General features: G+C 33.4%; 2 protein-coding genes across 3 annotated transcripts; one reads left to right on the top strand and one right to left on the bottom strand.

Moving 5' to 3' along the window:
• Window positions 1-1089: 1089 nt before the first annotated feature.
• Window positions 1090-6831, top strand: LOC18609768 (protein WVD2-like 7). Of its 2 annotated transcripts, none has more exons than XM_088804061.1 (9): window positions 1090-1480; window positions 2750-3679; window positions 3898-4110; window positions 4262-4305; window positions 4389-4478; window positions 4561-4657; window positions 4758-4829; window positions 5002-5112; window positions 6099-6831. In XM_088804061.1, the coding sequence occupies exons 1-9, from the start codon at window positions 1439-1441 to the stop codon at window positions 6552-6554; spliced, it is 2055 nt and encodes a 684-aa protein (XP_088660187.1). In that variant the 5' UTR covers window positions 1090-1438; the 3' UTR covers window positions 6555-6831. The 2 variants fall into 2 exon arrangements, with proteins under 2 accessions (XP_088660187.1, XP_017971861.1); XM_018116372.2 differs by having other exon boundaries at window positions 3892-4110.
• A 922-nt stretch (window positions 6832-7753) lies between these two features.
• Window positions 7754-8654, bottom strand: LOC18609767 (uncharacterized). Its single transcript, XM_007045060.3, has one exon. It carries the CDS (start codon window positions 8450-8452, stop codon window positions 8003-8005), a length of 450 nt encoding a protein of 149 aa, XP_007045122.1. The 5' UTR covers window positions 8453-8654; the 3' UTR covers window positions 7754-8002.
• Between the last annotated feature and the right edge of the window lie 4822 nt (window positions 8655-13476).

Raw genomic sequence — 13476 nt, 5'->3', positions numbered from 1 at the left:
ATGAATGTATTAATTTTTTTTCTTTAATTAATTATGAATATATTATTTTTATTTATTTCCTAATTTATTTGATCATCTAGTTACATATTTATTTATATTTACTTACTATTTTATTTGATTATGTAATTACATGGTTGTTTATTCATTGAACCATATAGTTATTTATTTTTATGTTTTCATTTAAATTTTTTTATTAATTAATTAATTTATTTATTAATTATGTATATTGTTTGTACTTTTTTCTTCAAATATTAATTTGTACATTTTTTTAAAAAATTTCGGATGCAAATATGTAATAAACTGGAATTAATATTGTTAGGTACATATCATATTCATATATAGTAAGTTAAAATTTAGCAATTCTTTTTAGCATGGTTAAAACAATTTTTTATTTGCGACAATAGAAGAATCGGACCTATTTTTTTAAAACAAGAAATATATGTACATAATATTGAGTGAAATATTATGTATAATATTAAAATTATAATAAATAAATAAAATAATATATAGGGACAAGAAATAGGACTGCATATTAATGTAGTCAAGCCCTTGGCCCTACAAAAGATAGTAAATATTTGCTTGCAACGACTATTAATACTAATGTCACATTCAATATCAAGAGCCTCCAATTTCTTTCATTAATTAATAGTTAATTAAGATTACATTATAGTTTGGGTGCTGCTATTTAGGCAGAAATAGTTTATATTTATTTGGTAGCTGTTTGGTAAAACGTCAAAACAGATTCTTTTTGTCTTTAAATACATCTTTTTAACATTTCTCATTTGGGAAGTTTTCAAACGGGTCCTACAATTAGATCCACTTACAGAAAATTGTATAGTGGAAACAATGCTGGGAAAGTCAACAGATTAATGAAGTGACACGTGGGACATCCCTACTAGTTCAATCCCTGTTACGCTGCCGTTTTAAACTGACCACGATTCATATCAGAATCCTCTCCCTCTGATCTGAAATCAGAGCCGTTTGATTCTTAATGAGGTGATCTGATGAGTACAAGACAAAAAAGACAACCAACCCCGCATGATAATATATAATTTTTTTTTAAAATGTTTTATTATAATGAATATGTTTTGATCGTCTAAACTTTTTAAGTTCCTCGCAAACTTTTTACACTTAACACTGAACACAACAAACTCACAAAAGCAATTAAAAAAGAAAAAAAAGGGATAGGGCAGAAAGATCAGAAAGAAAAGCAAAAGAAAAGAAGAGAAAAGAAAATCTTGGAGCTCTGGTTTTGGTATTTCATTCTTAGTGTGTTACTCGCAAAGCACGTTTAGTTAAGATTCGTTTATTACTGTTGACGTTTTCAAGAAATGTGTTTTGCATTTGGTTGATTTGATCCGTTGATGAGTTAAGGATGTCGGCTGCTGAGTGTTGATTTTTGAGGTAACTGATGCTTGGAGCTTGATTTTGGTTGCAAATGGCGGGAGAGATTGAAGAGCCTTTCAGCATTAGTTTTCAGGCAAATCTTTTTTTTTTCTTCTTTTAAAGTGTTTGGATTTATAAGCTGGAATTATTTTTTTGTCAATTGTGTAGTTATTGTAGTGCTTACTGAATATGTGAGATCGTTTGACGTTAAGAAATGATAAATTGTCTCATTCATTCTTGAATCTTGGCTTTAACTAATGAAATGATAAGCTGATGGATGAAGTTTTTTTTTTAATTTGTTTTATTTTGGACTAAAACAAAGAGCCAAAAAAGAAAATACTGGTTGGTTCACTTGATTTGCAAAGTGAACGTGCATCTTTTCTATATTTTGGTCTTAATTTTTGACAATGATCTCTCTCTCTCTCTCATTTTTTAAACTCTTTATCTGTTTTCCCCCTTGGATGATTGAAGTTTAAGCTTCGTCAATCTGTTTACTTATTATCGATATTTCAGTTTCTGATAATCAACCGGTTGATTTGTTATCGGTCGATAATGATCATTGTTCCTTATGTCATCATATAGAGAAGGCCAAAAGATTTACTTAACCTCTTCCTATGTTCTCTGGATCCTTTCATTATCTGCTTCCGTTAATAATTTTCTAGTTTTTTTTTCCTTGTGGGGGAGGTTGGGGTGGGGGGGCGGAAAGACTAAATTTATGGTAACAGTGATACAATTAGAAAGTTATCATGTACACTGGTAAGTTGCTGTCAATGCTTTCTATATAGCATAATTATCTGCTTTTGCACCAGAGGTATTATCCTTATGGGGGATTACAACTCATAATCAAGGTTCACAATTGTGGGTCCCAGAAATTAATTTGGACGCCACACACATAAACCTAATGATGGTGTCTTGGAAAAGTAATCTAGAGGAGCTGAACCGAAAAATTAGGGCCAGGATGTGCAGAAGATGAATGCCTGCTTTAGACAAAGAACTGCATCTTATCCTTATGTTGACACTAATAGATAAAATTGTAGTATTATATATGTTCTTGTTCTTTTTTAGATTTCAAATTGGCTATGGCAACAGATTTGTTAATTAGAAAGTTCTACTATATTATTCTGAAACATTGAAAGTCTATGGAAGATTGTCACTAACTATAATGGCTCGCAGTATCCCAAGTGCCTCCAGAAGCATTTTTGCTGATGAAATTGGACCAAAAAGAAAAACCTTATAATTGCCAACTTCTTTTATGTGTTTCTGATAGTAAATTGTCTCAGAAAATACAATTTACTTCATTGTAGCAAATAATTTGTCCACCTATTTCATTTATTTTAACTTCTAATTTTTTTGAACTGGGCAGGCAGAATCTTTGCATTCTGGTTCTGTATCATTTGGAAGATTTGAAAACGAACCCCTAGCTTGGGAAAGAAGGTCCTCCTTCTCACACAATAGATATCTTGAAGAGGTTGAGAAATGCTCAAAACCAGGTTCAGTTATTGAGAAGAAAGCTTATTTTGAAGCTCACTTCAGAAAGAAGGCACTTCTTCTTCAGGGTTCATCTGAGGGCCAAAATGGGGGAGAAGATCAAACCTGTGAAAGTGATTTTGTGGAGAACGAGGGTTACAGAGAATATCAAACTGGCAAGGATGATGCTGCAGGGAATAAGGGTTGTGGAGATGAATATCAAACTGGCAAGGATGATGCTGCAGAGAAAAAGGGTTGTGGAGATGAATATCATACTGGCAAGGATGATGCTGCAGAGAACAAGGGTTATGGAGATGAATCTGATCATATAAGTAAAGGTAACCACTGCCATCATTTTGATGAGAATGGCTTAAATGATGCAGATTATGAGGAAGATTTTTGTTGCAAAAATGAAGGGAGCCCATTTGATCATGAAAACAAAGGGAACTGGTTTGATCATGCATATGAAGGTAGCCATTCTGCTCACTTTGACAAGAGTCCTGAAGGTTCAAAATACCTTGGTGAGGGTGCGTTGATGGAATGTGGAAGAGAATATTCTGGTGTTTTATCTGCTCATGAAACTCATGTTTTGGTGGACACTGTCCCTGGAGATGTTAAGGCTGAGGAAACCCATCAAAGTGAAGTTGGATGTGATAAGCCACTTATAAGCAATGATAAACCAGAGGAAGAAGTAAAAGAAAACCATGATGATGATGCAGGTAATATTGATAAATCATTTAAGCCCAGGGATGCATCCCCTAACACTGGAACCACTTGGGAAGTTGATACTACTAATTTAGAAAATGGGCAGAATCATCCTCCAAAGGTATGGGTTTATATTTATATTGGTTCTTGAAATTCTGAAAAACAACTGTCATGTTGATTCAGGTTTATGTTTATATGGGAAGAGTCTTTCACATGGTTTTCTAATTTGATGTGTATATTTCTCTTTATCTCTTATGCATGCTCTCGTAAGTAGACTCAATTTTGTCTTGTTTACCTCCTTGTGGCTTCTACTCATTAATTTTTTCATTCTAGTCGAAGACTGCTATTGAAAGTAAAGCTTCCAAAACAAGGTTGAGGTCTCCAGTGAGTCCTGATCATTCCCAGAAAAACATTTCTCGTGATTCAAAAGTAGCTGCAAAGATTCAGGTGAGAAGGGAAAAAGAAATTTCAGGGAGAATGAAAGCAGAAAAGCTGCCATTACAAACTGCCACTCCAACTCGGCGTTCAATGCACAGATCTCCCAAAAAAGAGGTGAGAATTTTGACTTTGACCTGAAGTTAGAAAAAAAAAATCTTGAAAAAGGCAACATCTGTATTTTACCCTAGTATCCATTCTCTATTAAGCATTTTTATTTTGACTTGTTGCAATTTGAATTTCCTTTTCATTGGTCTTTCTTGCCCAGGATTCTGAAAGATCCAATGCAAAATTAAGCGCTGAGAGTAAAAGGTATGTATTATCTCTTGCATTTCAAGAATATGTATGTTTCATTTGAGGGGATATTTCAAACGCTTATTTCATTCTTGTGGCAGTATAAATGGACCAATGACAAAGAAAGTAATTGAAGCTCAACCTTCTTCATCAAAGAAGATTGAACCTATTGCTTGGCAGACACCAAATAGGTGTGTAGCAACATTATGGGGATTGCTTTATGGCATCAAAATGTTGACTTTTAAACCTTAATGTAGTGTAACTTTAACATAGGCTGAAGCAGACTGTCAATTCATCTAAGGCAGATGTAAAGTCTAGTGCTGGAGTATTCCAATTCAAAAGTGATGAACGGGCAGAAAGGAGAAAAGAGGCAAGCAAGCTTGCTGTCATTCTGAAATTTTTTTTCATTCTTTAGATTAAGGTATACAGTAATGTTTTCCTCTGTTCTTTTTGTCATACAATGGTTTCAGTTCTACATGAAATTAGAAGAGAAAATGCATGCCAAAGAGGCTGAGATGAATCAGATTCAAGCAAGAACACAGGTATGGGAAGCATATGATGTTTAGAATTTACTATTTTAAGTGAAGATGAATTGGTTTTTCTCTATGTGCTTCCTTATTAGTATTTGAAAAGATGGGCCGCTCTAACATTTCTGGACTAATGGGTTGCTAAAATTTGCAAATAAATTGAATGCTTCATTTGCTGTTATTGCAGGAAAAGACAGAGGCTGAGATTAAGCAATTGCGGAAAAGCCTTAATTTCAAAGCAAAACCCATGCCTTCTTTCTATCATGTTGCCGCAACACCCGGATCTACTGGAAACAAGGTACATTAGAAGCTCAATGCACCTGTCATATGTCTTCAGATGTGGTTATTTACACAGAAAAGCACATACGCATGAGTGCATGTGTAACTTGGAACACTTATGTTGACTCCTATGTAATCATACTCTAGCATAATAGCTTTAGGTTACTCTTGTTCATTTCTTATGTAATATCTTGAGAACCTTGATATTTTTGACATTGCATGTGGGATAATCTAATTAGTTATCTGAAGCAATAGCTTTAGGAGATAGGGCAATATTTAAAGCTTGTTCTTTTCACAATTATTAGAGGTTTTTGCATCTTCTTTGCAAACCTATTCTTCACGTTTCTACTGAATGTTTCATACTGGTTTAAGGAAACTTCCTTGTCCTTAGACCTTTCTTTTATGGTATGTGAGAATCTGAAATGAAGTAGATTATCTACAGTAAACAATCAAAGAAGGGAAAAAGAGATACACTTTGGTAGTTGACTGGAGAAGCACAAGGTTGAGTGGGCACTTGTACCTTAATCCTTGTCCTTAATCTCTCACAAGAACAGAGGGTGCGTCAATTTGATCTTCCCAAGTTTCCTTCTTGCCATGGAAATTGGAGTGTTATTTAATGCTATGAGAGCTTTGGATTGCTCTGAGAGTAACAGAACATAGGTGATACATATTTTGAGTATCATAATTTAAATGATTTTAATCTCTAACTTTCTTATCAAGATGGAAACACTGAAATACATTCTATATGGTTTAACATTTATTTGGGTTGTCCTTTCAAGCTGATCATTTATTTTGACTGTCACCTTCAGTATATGATATAAGATTGATAATTTGCTTTTTCTTCTTTCATAGGAAGTTGCACTTATATATCTTTAGATTGGACCTGTATATATTGCTACCTTTTCTTGTGATTAATTGTCCTATGGTAATCCGACTCCTACATTTTGTATTTTTATTCCATTTGTTACTAGATTTAACACTGGCTTTCTTCTATTTCTATCTCAGCCTGCATCATCTACCATGAAATCAGCTAAAGTACGACAGAAGTCAGCAAGTTCAGGGATAGGAGTAACTCCAAGACCGTCATCACTCTCCAAGGAAGCAAATAAACAAGTCCTTTCTGCTAGTGGACCTGTAGTAGAGTTGAATTCTCCTACAGTTGAATCATCACAAGCTGGCACCATATCTTCAACTCCACCAACTGATGGCCACAGCTCTTCTGAATCCGTGACACGACAAAATGTGGTTCTTTTGAAGAAAGAGCGAGAGAAAGAGGGCAGCAATTTGCCAAAGCATCGAATATCAGAGAGTAGTAGTAAGGTTGTAAAAGATCATAAGATTGGTGGCAGGCCAAAAGCGGGAGCCCAGAGAAATAGTGGTGAGATGGTGAGGAAGAACATGAAAAGTGCTGGAATTGGCAGTGGTTCTGGGATGGGCCGTTTGGCAGTTGTGGCTTCCTGAAATGATCTGTCATGGTGTTCCGTCTTCACCCATTCTCCTTTCTCATTAAGCCTAGGCAGCCAGTACAGGTATCCTCGATTCTAATCAATGCACATTGAATTTAAAATGTACCAGGCAGCAGAGAAATGGCAAGACCAAAAGTAGGTTGTTGATATTAGAGTATCCCTACATTGTAGTTATTTTGGTTACTCCAAACAACTTAAATTATGCTGCGTGTAATGCAACATTTAGCTGGATTAGTGAATTAATAATGATGGGTTCGGTTTGAAACTTGAAAGTCTTTTGCACCCCCCACCAACCTCAGTGACAACTATACACATGCATAAAAAATCAATTTGTCAAGGGCTTTCTCGCCATTGGAAAAGTTTAACGATAGATGCACTCTTCTCGAAAAATAAAAGGATCTAAACTTGAGCCCCACGACAGACAGACTTGTTTTATGGGATCTACAGTAAAGAGACCCTGGATGTATAATTTACATGTACTAGAATCACAAATCTTTTTCCTTCTCGTTTTATCCGAATAGTAATTGGTTGGTGACATCATAAAGGGAGGGTATCTACTTTTTGAATAGTCTAAAACTCGGAAACTTCCGATATGACTTACTTGAAGGAAAATTATTAAAAAAAAAGGGCAATATTGCAGCAATTTGATTTTGAACCCGTCCTTCCCTCCCCCCCCCCCCCCCCAACCCTTTCCTTTGGGCAAGAATGGCTATCAAATATCAACGACCCTCAACCTAATCAAACCAAATCATCAATGATATTGACAGATACCTATCAATTTGTTTCTTTGTCAGGACATCTTCTCTGAAATAGAGAATGGTTCCTTAGGCAAACAATGTTGGCAAGGATAATATTTCTGTTATTAAAGGACATCATTCTCGTTGGAAGGGGTTGTACCCAGAACCAATATAGACCTCTGCAAATTGCTTATATAAAGAGAAATCTAGTTATAGTGCCAACAGGGAAAAATAAGAGTAAAATTAGGCCAGGATAAAATGGACCTTTTTTTTCTTTTTTTGTTTTTTGTTTTGAGTTCTAGCAAAGAATTCTTTCAGTCAGGAAAGTTCCCCTTGACGTATTGTTTAAAACTCCCAGTACCGTCCATTTTGAACTCATCCAAATTAGGTGATGCAGTCGAATGGTTGGCAGAAATTCTAATCAGAACAATTAACACAAAACAGGGAAATTAGAAGATGAAACAAAAATAAACATACTGGTCATCTCTTCATTAGCAAACAAAAGAGTAATGGCCTGGGGCCACCACCTCTTCGATTCCCCTTGTCTTTCACCACATCACCAATTCTACACCTTTTTTCAGCAACTAAGAACGCATCCCAACCTCTTTTTCTTCTCTCATTAAACACTAAAAAGTCCCTACATTCAAACCCTCATCTCATTGAAAACATGGCTTAAAGACAAATACTTTACACAAAAAATTTTCAGCTAGTACCCTAAACTAGAAACAACTAGGAAAACAAATACAATAAAATTTGTGGTTGCAATCGTGAGCAATGATTTTCCAGGATTACTTGTTGCTGATGACTCATCATCTGTTTTGTGAGGAGGTTTTCTGTAGTAGTAAGGGAAATAAGGCAAGATGGGGTCAGGAGGGGGCTGACCGTATAAAGAATTACCATAAGGTGGTGGAGGGTAGTATGGTAAAGTCCCTGTTGGTGTAGGGTAGGACGTCCCTTGTGGAGGAGGTGGTGAATAACTAGCCGGAGGTGTTTGAGGGACAGTGCCGCCGATTTGGGTGCCACCGCCGGTGCCTGTTGGTGGAGGGTAACATGGATATGGACAAGGGTTGTCTTGCTTGGCTTGAACAAAGAAGCTGAGAATTATGGAGGAGAAGAAGAAGAGGGTAGTGATAGCTTGGTTAAGTGAATTGGCCATGATATAGAAAGGAAAAGAGAGGAAAAACAGAGGATAGAGTTTAGTGAAGAAGAGAAAAGTGGATAGGAGAGAGATATGTATGGAATGACCCTTGTTGAAGGACTTTTCTGAAGGTTTATTGTCAAGTCTCAAAGTTGGAAATAAAGAGCCCAAAGGGAATTAAAGGATTGAAAACCAAGTCCTAGCCACCTACTGTCTCTTATGTAAAGTTGATGAAAGGGGGTCTCATTTTAATTGCTCAAAAATCCATTTAGCTGTTGAAAAGGAAAATAAAAATGAAAAAAAAAAAAGAAAGAAAAAGAGTCACATTTGGGACCCCATGCATTTTGAAACTTGGCAATGAAGGCTTTACTATGAGTTATTGTTAGAAAGAGTTGTTGAAAGTTGCACATGGGGAACCCTATTGATTTTTGTTTTCTTATTTGACTTTTTTTGAGGGAGGGAAGTTTCTAGTCTTAGAGCCAGAGAATAGTTCATCATAAGTAAAACAGAGGCCTGGTTTTGACAACAATAACGACAGCATGGCGTTCAGGATTCAATTTGGAAAAGATTTTCCTCTTCTTTTGTTTCAGTTTCCATTTGAAGTATGTCTACTTAATTTTCTGCTTAACCTGAATTCGGGTTGTTTCAGCAAATATCAAGGGAAATGAGGTCAAAGAGTCAGCAGAGAGGTTGGGTTCTTAGAAAGGGTTTGAAGAATTAAATTGATTTTAGAACTGAGAAAAAGCTGAATATTCCAATTCCCGGGAAATCAAAATTTCCAAAGCTATTGAAGTGGAATGTCTTCTTAAAGCAGAGTAGGGTTTTATAAAAATTCTATTTATTTTTTTATTCTTTTAATTTGGGTTTTAAGGCAGCCTCCTTGCATGCATTTCTTGGAATTCGTGTCATCTGTCTGAATATCCGAAAGCATACTGAATTTTTTGAAGAGCTCAAAAAACAGTTTCAGCTTTTGATGGCGATTGTGGCTGGCCTACACATCACCAAGATGCCCAGAAACAGAGAGTTAGCTGATAACATGGGAAATCATGCTCTGTTTTTACGAGTCATATTCCCAAATAATGCTTTCAAGTTTCAAGCTCTAATCAAACCCCCTCACATAACATGTATCCCCATGCATTTCTTCAATCAAGAAATTTTATTGCAAACAATCATCGTCTCTAAATTATTTTAAGACCCATAATATTAGTTTGTGTCAAAAATTTGCAGGACGTGGTCTCCAATAAATATTCTTTCATATAATTTATAATCGAGTCCAAAGTTCATGACTTAGATATAATTTACTCTATAAATCATTTATGCATGGGCAAAAGAAATTGTATAATATATTTCTTTCCCCTTGGAGTAAATTAATGAAGGGTACTACTCGGTTCTATATCCACGACAGCTAGTGATGCGTGAAAATTATCTCATACCTACCCAAGTTGAACTTTTCCCCATAATGAGGCCCTGGCTATTGGTGATTTCGGTAGTTAGAAGAAGGAAGATAATTGCAGGAAAAAATTATACAGATGATGACAATAATAAAAAAATTACAATTAATAATGATTTTCAGCCTTGGGAATCTTACAAATTTTGACTTAATTAATCGCAGCTATCCTGGGGTTTTAATCAATTAATAAAATTTCAGTTTAAGAGATGGGTTTAGTAGACATGGAGTCCAATGAACCTAACGAATCTGCTGCTTTTGAAAATTCAAGATTGTGAAGGGAACAAATCATTGAAAGAGACAAACGGGCAAGGAAAAGGTTGGAAATTTAAGCATCCATCCAACTCGATGACCTATTGTGCTTGACTTTGGAAGTCTGGATTCAGTCCTCTGTTTAACTGAACCCTCACGCAAGAGAGAAATCCCAGTACTACAAAAAGCACAGCTGGAAAGCGTGGAGTTAGAGTGAAATTGACGTCTAAACTCATTGCATTTCTTCTTCTCATTGGCTATAAATTTTGATACTCTTTTTTAGACTTGGAAGTTAAGTTCACGAAATTATTTATTGAAAACCTTTAAATAAAAATAAAAATCGAAAATTCAAACAAATAAATTTTCAAGTCTTGCCATATAGATCAAGTGTACAAAATTGAAAAGTTTTGAATAAGTTTTAATAATTTTTTTAAGATAAGTATTTTCATTAAAAATTTGGAATCAAGTTTCCATTATTCAATAAGTATTGATCAAATTTTGCATATAGTTAATGTTTTAATAATTTTTTTACACAATATTAATTTTTTTTCATTGAACTCTATTGATTGTCAAATTTACTTTTTATTTAAATTGTTTTTAACGGAAAGCTTCCTGAATTCGACTAAAAAACTTAAATAAAATTCTATTTTTTAGACTTAAATATATTTGCACCAATTAATTCTCTGGGTCACAAAAGAACCCAAAACTTGGTGTTGTAATATAAAAGCAAAGGAAGAGACGTGAATTTAAAATCGTTTTTTAGGATTAAAAAAATAAAAATTGCATTGAATCCAAATGGCACCCACATCAAACTTTCACAAAATATGAAGTAGCATTTTTATTTAACATATAACTTACGAAAATTGTGTAAGTTTCTTCATTAGATATCAATTAACACACGTTAATATAACTTGAACACAAAATGTGTAATTAATTGATTTTTATCCTAAATTTCGTTGTGTCGGTGGACTAATTAAGGGACTTGAGCTATTTGATTTCTACTGCTCTTTAAGCACTTGTTTTGACGTGTGCTAGTTGTTGTACCTAACAAAGATTCCACACCCATAATAAAACATTACACATATAGATACTTAAATTTCTTTCCTCCAAATTCTTTATATATATTACAAAAAATTATCACATTCATCATATAAAATTTAAAAACTTCAGAATTACAGAATTATCCCATACTATATTAAATATATTTTTTAAAAAAATAATATATTAATACAATAAATGAAAAAAATATGTGATAATTTTCTAAATCAGTATATGAAGTTTAAAAATATGTATAGAATAGTAACACATAAAATCAAGGAAAATTTAAGCAAACTTTTTTGTACTGGTCAAACTTAAACAACTGGGAACATTTAGATGAAAATATACATATATATTAATGATTTCAACACTAAAGATTCTTAGTTTGATAAATTATTTGACCATTTATTTCCCTTCATTTTTTTTAAATAGATGAAAAATATGTTGAGGATTGACTGTGGAAGACCTTAATTATAAATAATATACTAACTTTTTTAAAACAGTTTTTATTGAATACATAAAGGAGGTTGCATTTGCTCAAAGTTTAAATACTTTTTTAGGTCACATAACATTTTAATATATGTACTTTTTACATATAAATTATTCTATAAAGTGACCTTAAAAAATGAATAAAAAATAATTGAGAAAAGCTAAATGCATGATTGAAAATTTTGCAAGTGCTATATCAAAGATTAGAGTGATAAGGGCCAAATTTATCACTTTATTTAAAGTGGTGGATCAAATTTATTAGTCACACTTTTTAACTTTGAGCTTTTAATTTAGTTTAAAAATAGTCAAAATTTAATAGTAAAAATTAACAAATAATTTTATTTTTAGGTACCAAATTTTTTTGGGTGCATCACAGACCACCCTTTCCCTACTGTAAATAATTTCTACCACATTTTATGTCTCATCTGTATTTGATGATTTTTTTTAAAAAAATCATGTTTAGCATCTTAAAATATTACCCAACCCAACGTCCCACTCCAAGGTGGCCTGCGGCGAGTAATTGGGCAGTGGAATTCTTTAGCCACTTTTTCAATGAATAGGAAAGCTTACCTTTCATAGGGATAATAATGATAGTTGTACGCAAAAGTTAGGCGTGACAACTCCCTTTACTTTCCTAACTAAATACATAGTTTAAGTCTCAAGCTCTTTTATTTCATTTTGAATTTCCAAAAGCATTAATCAATTCAATCTGATGTAATGGAAATGTCACTTGATTCTATCAAATACAAGAGGGTATTTATCCCAAACTTGGCCATATCTGTCACCAAAACAAATATTATTGACCCAAATAGCACCTTGGTTTCTTACCATATCCCTTTCAATGCTTACACAGCAGCTGATTATTTCATATGTTTTATGACCTAGTTGACATTGACAAAGAAATCTATGCCGGCCACTATAAACAATTGCATACTTTGATTCAACAAGGTTGCCACATGCATGGTTTGATTGGTTGATTAAACAAATAAAGCTTTCTTACTGTCTTCCTACATTTTAACTATAAAGAACAGAAAAGGAAAAAGAAAAAATTAACAAAACAAAAGATAAGATAAGATGATGCTATGATGTCAGTCTATTATTAGAAGCTTTTTTTTTATAAGAGTTAATTACATTCACAAGTCGAAACTACATTGCCATCAAATAATTTTCAACATATTGAATATTTATTACATTCAATACAAAAAAAATTAATAAAATAAATAAATGATAAACCGATATAAAATTGGATCAAACTCACACATGATGGAATTCGAAATTGACAAACAAAAATTGCAATTTATTAGTGAATTTTTTTTATTTTGAGACTTTTGCAAAATATGTACATAATTAAGATAGGTGTGAACTATTTTTTTTTTTTGAATGCTTGCATTCCTTCACAACGTCGGCATTGTGCGAACCTCAACTTGTCGATAGAGAGACGAGGAGGCCCGAGACGGGTCATGAGCGTTGTGTGTGGATTCATTAGCTTTATAAATTACAAGATTAACTATTAAATACATAGCTTTTTTATTTTTTTTTTCCATATTGTAGAAGTTGAATTTTATCAATCTATGAATATCTACTTACAACTTTAATTTTTATGCATTGAAATGTTTTAATTAAAAATTTCATAAATTTAACTTAAAGAACTTCATATAACGTTTTTCACTGTGAAAAATTTCATTAAAGTTTTTCATTATTGAAATTAGGAAGTAGGTATAATTTTTTTCGAATTATTGCTATCATTAATGGTATGCCACATTTTCTGAAAGGGTTACAATGAAACTGGAACCCTACCTTCTTAGATATTAAAATG

Source organism: Theobroma cacao, chromosome 2 (genome assembly GCF_053813885.1).
Source record: "Theobroma cacao isolate CCN51 chromosome 2, ASM5381388v1, whole genome shotgun sequence".
Classification (NCBI taxonomy): domain Eukaryota; kingdom Viridiplantae; phylum Streptophyta; class Magnoliopsida; order Malvales; family Malvaceae; genus Theobroma; species Theobroma cacao.
Note: the sequence above shows the minus strand (reverse complement) of the source record. Positions and strands in the feature narration are given on the sequence as shown.

Excerpts from the sequence above, each read along its gene's own strand:
- LOC18609767 (XM_007045060.3), bottom strand. The coding sequence starts at position 8,452 with ATGGCCAATTCACTTAACCAAGCTATCACTACCCTCTTCTTCTTCTCC.
- LOC18609768 (XM_018116372.2), top strand. The coding sequence starts at position 1,439 with ATGGCGGGAGAGATTGAAGAGCCTTTCAGCATTAGTTTTCAG. Across the intron at positions 4,111-4,261 it reads ACAGATCTCCCAAAAAAGAG|GATTCTGAAAGATCCAATGC; the intron begins GTGAGAATTTTG and ends TTTCTTGCCCAG. Across the intron at positions 4,306-4,388 it reads TTAAGCGCTGAGAGTAAAAG|TATAAATGGACCAATGACAA; the intron begins GTATGTATTATC and ends TTCTTGTGGCAG.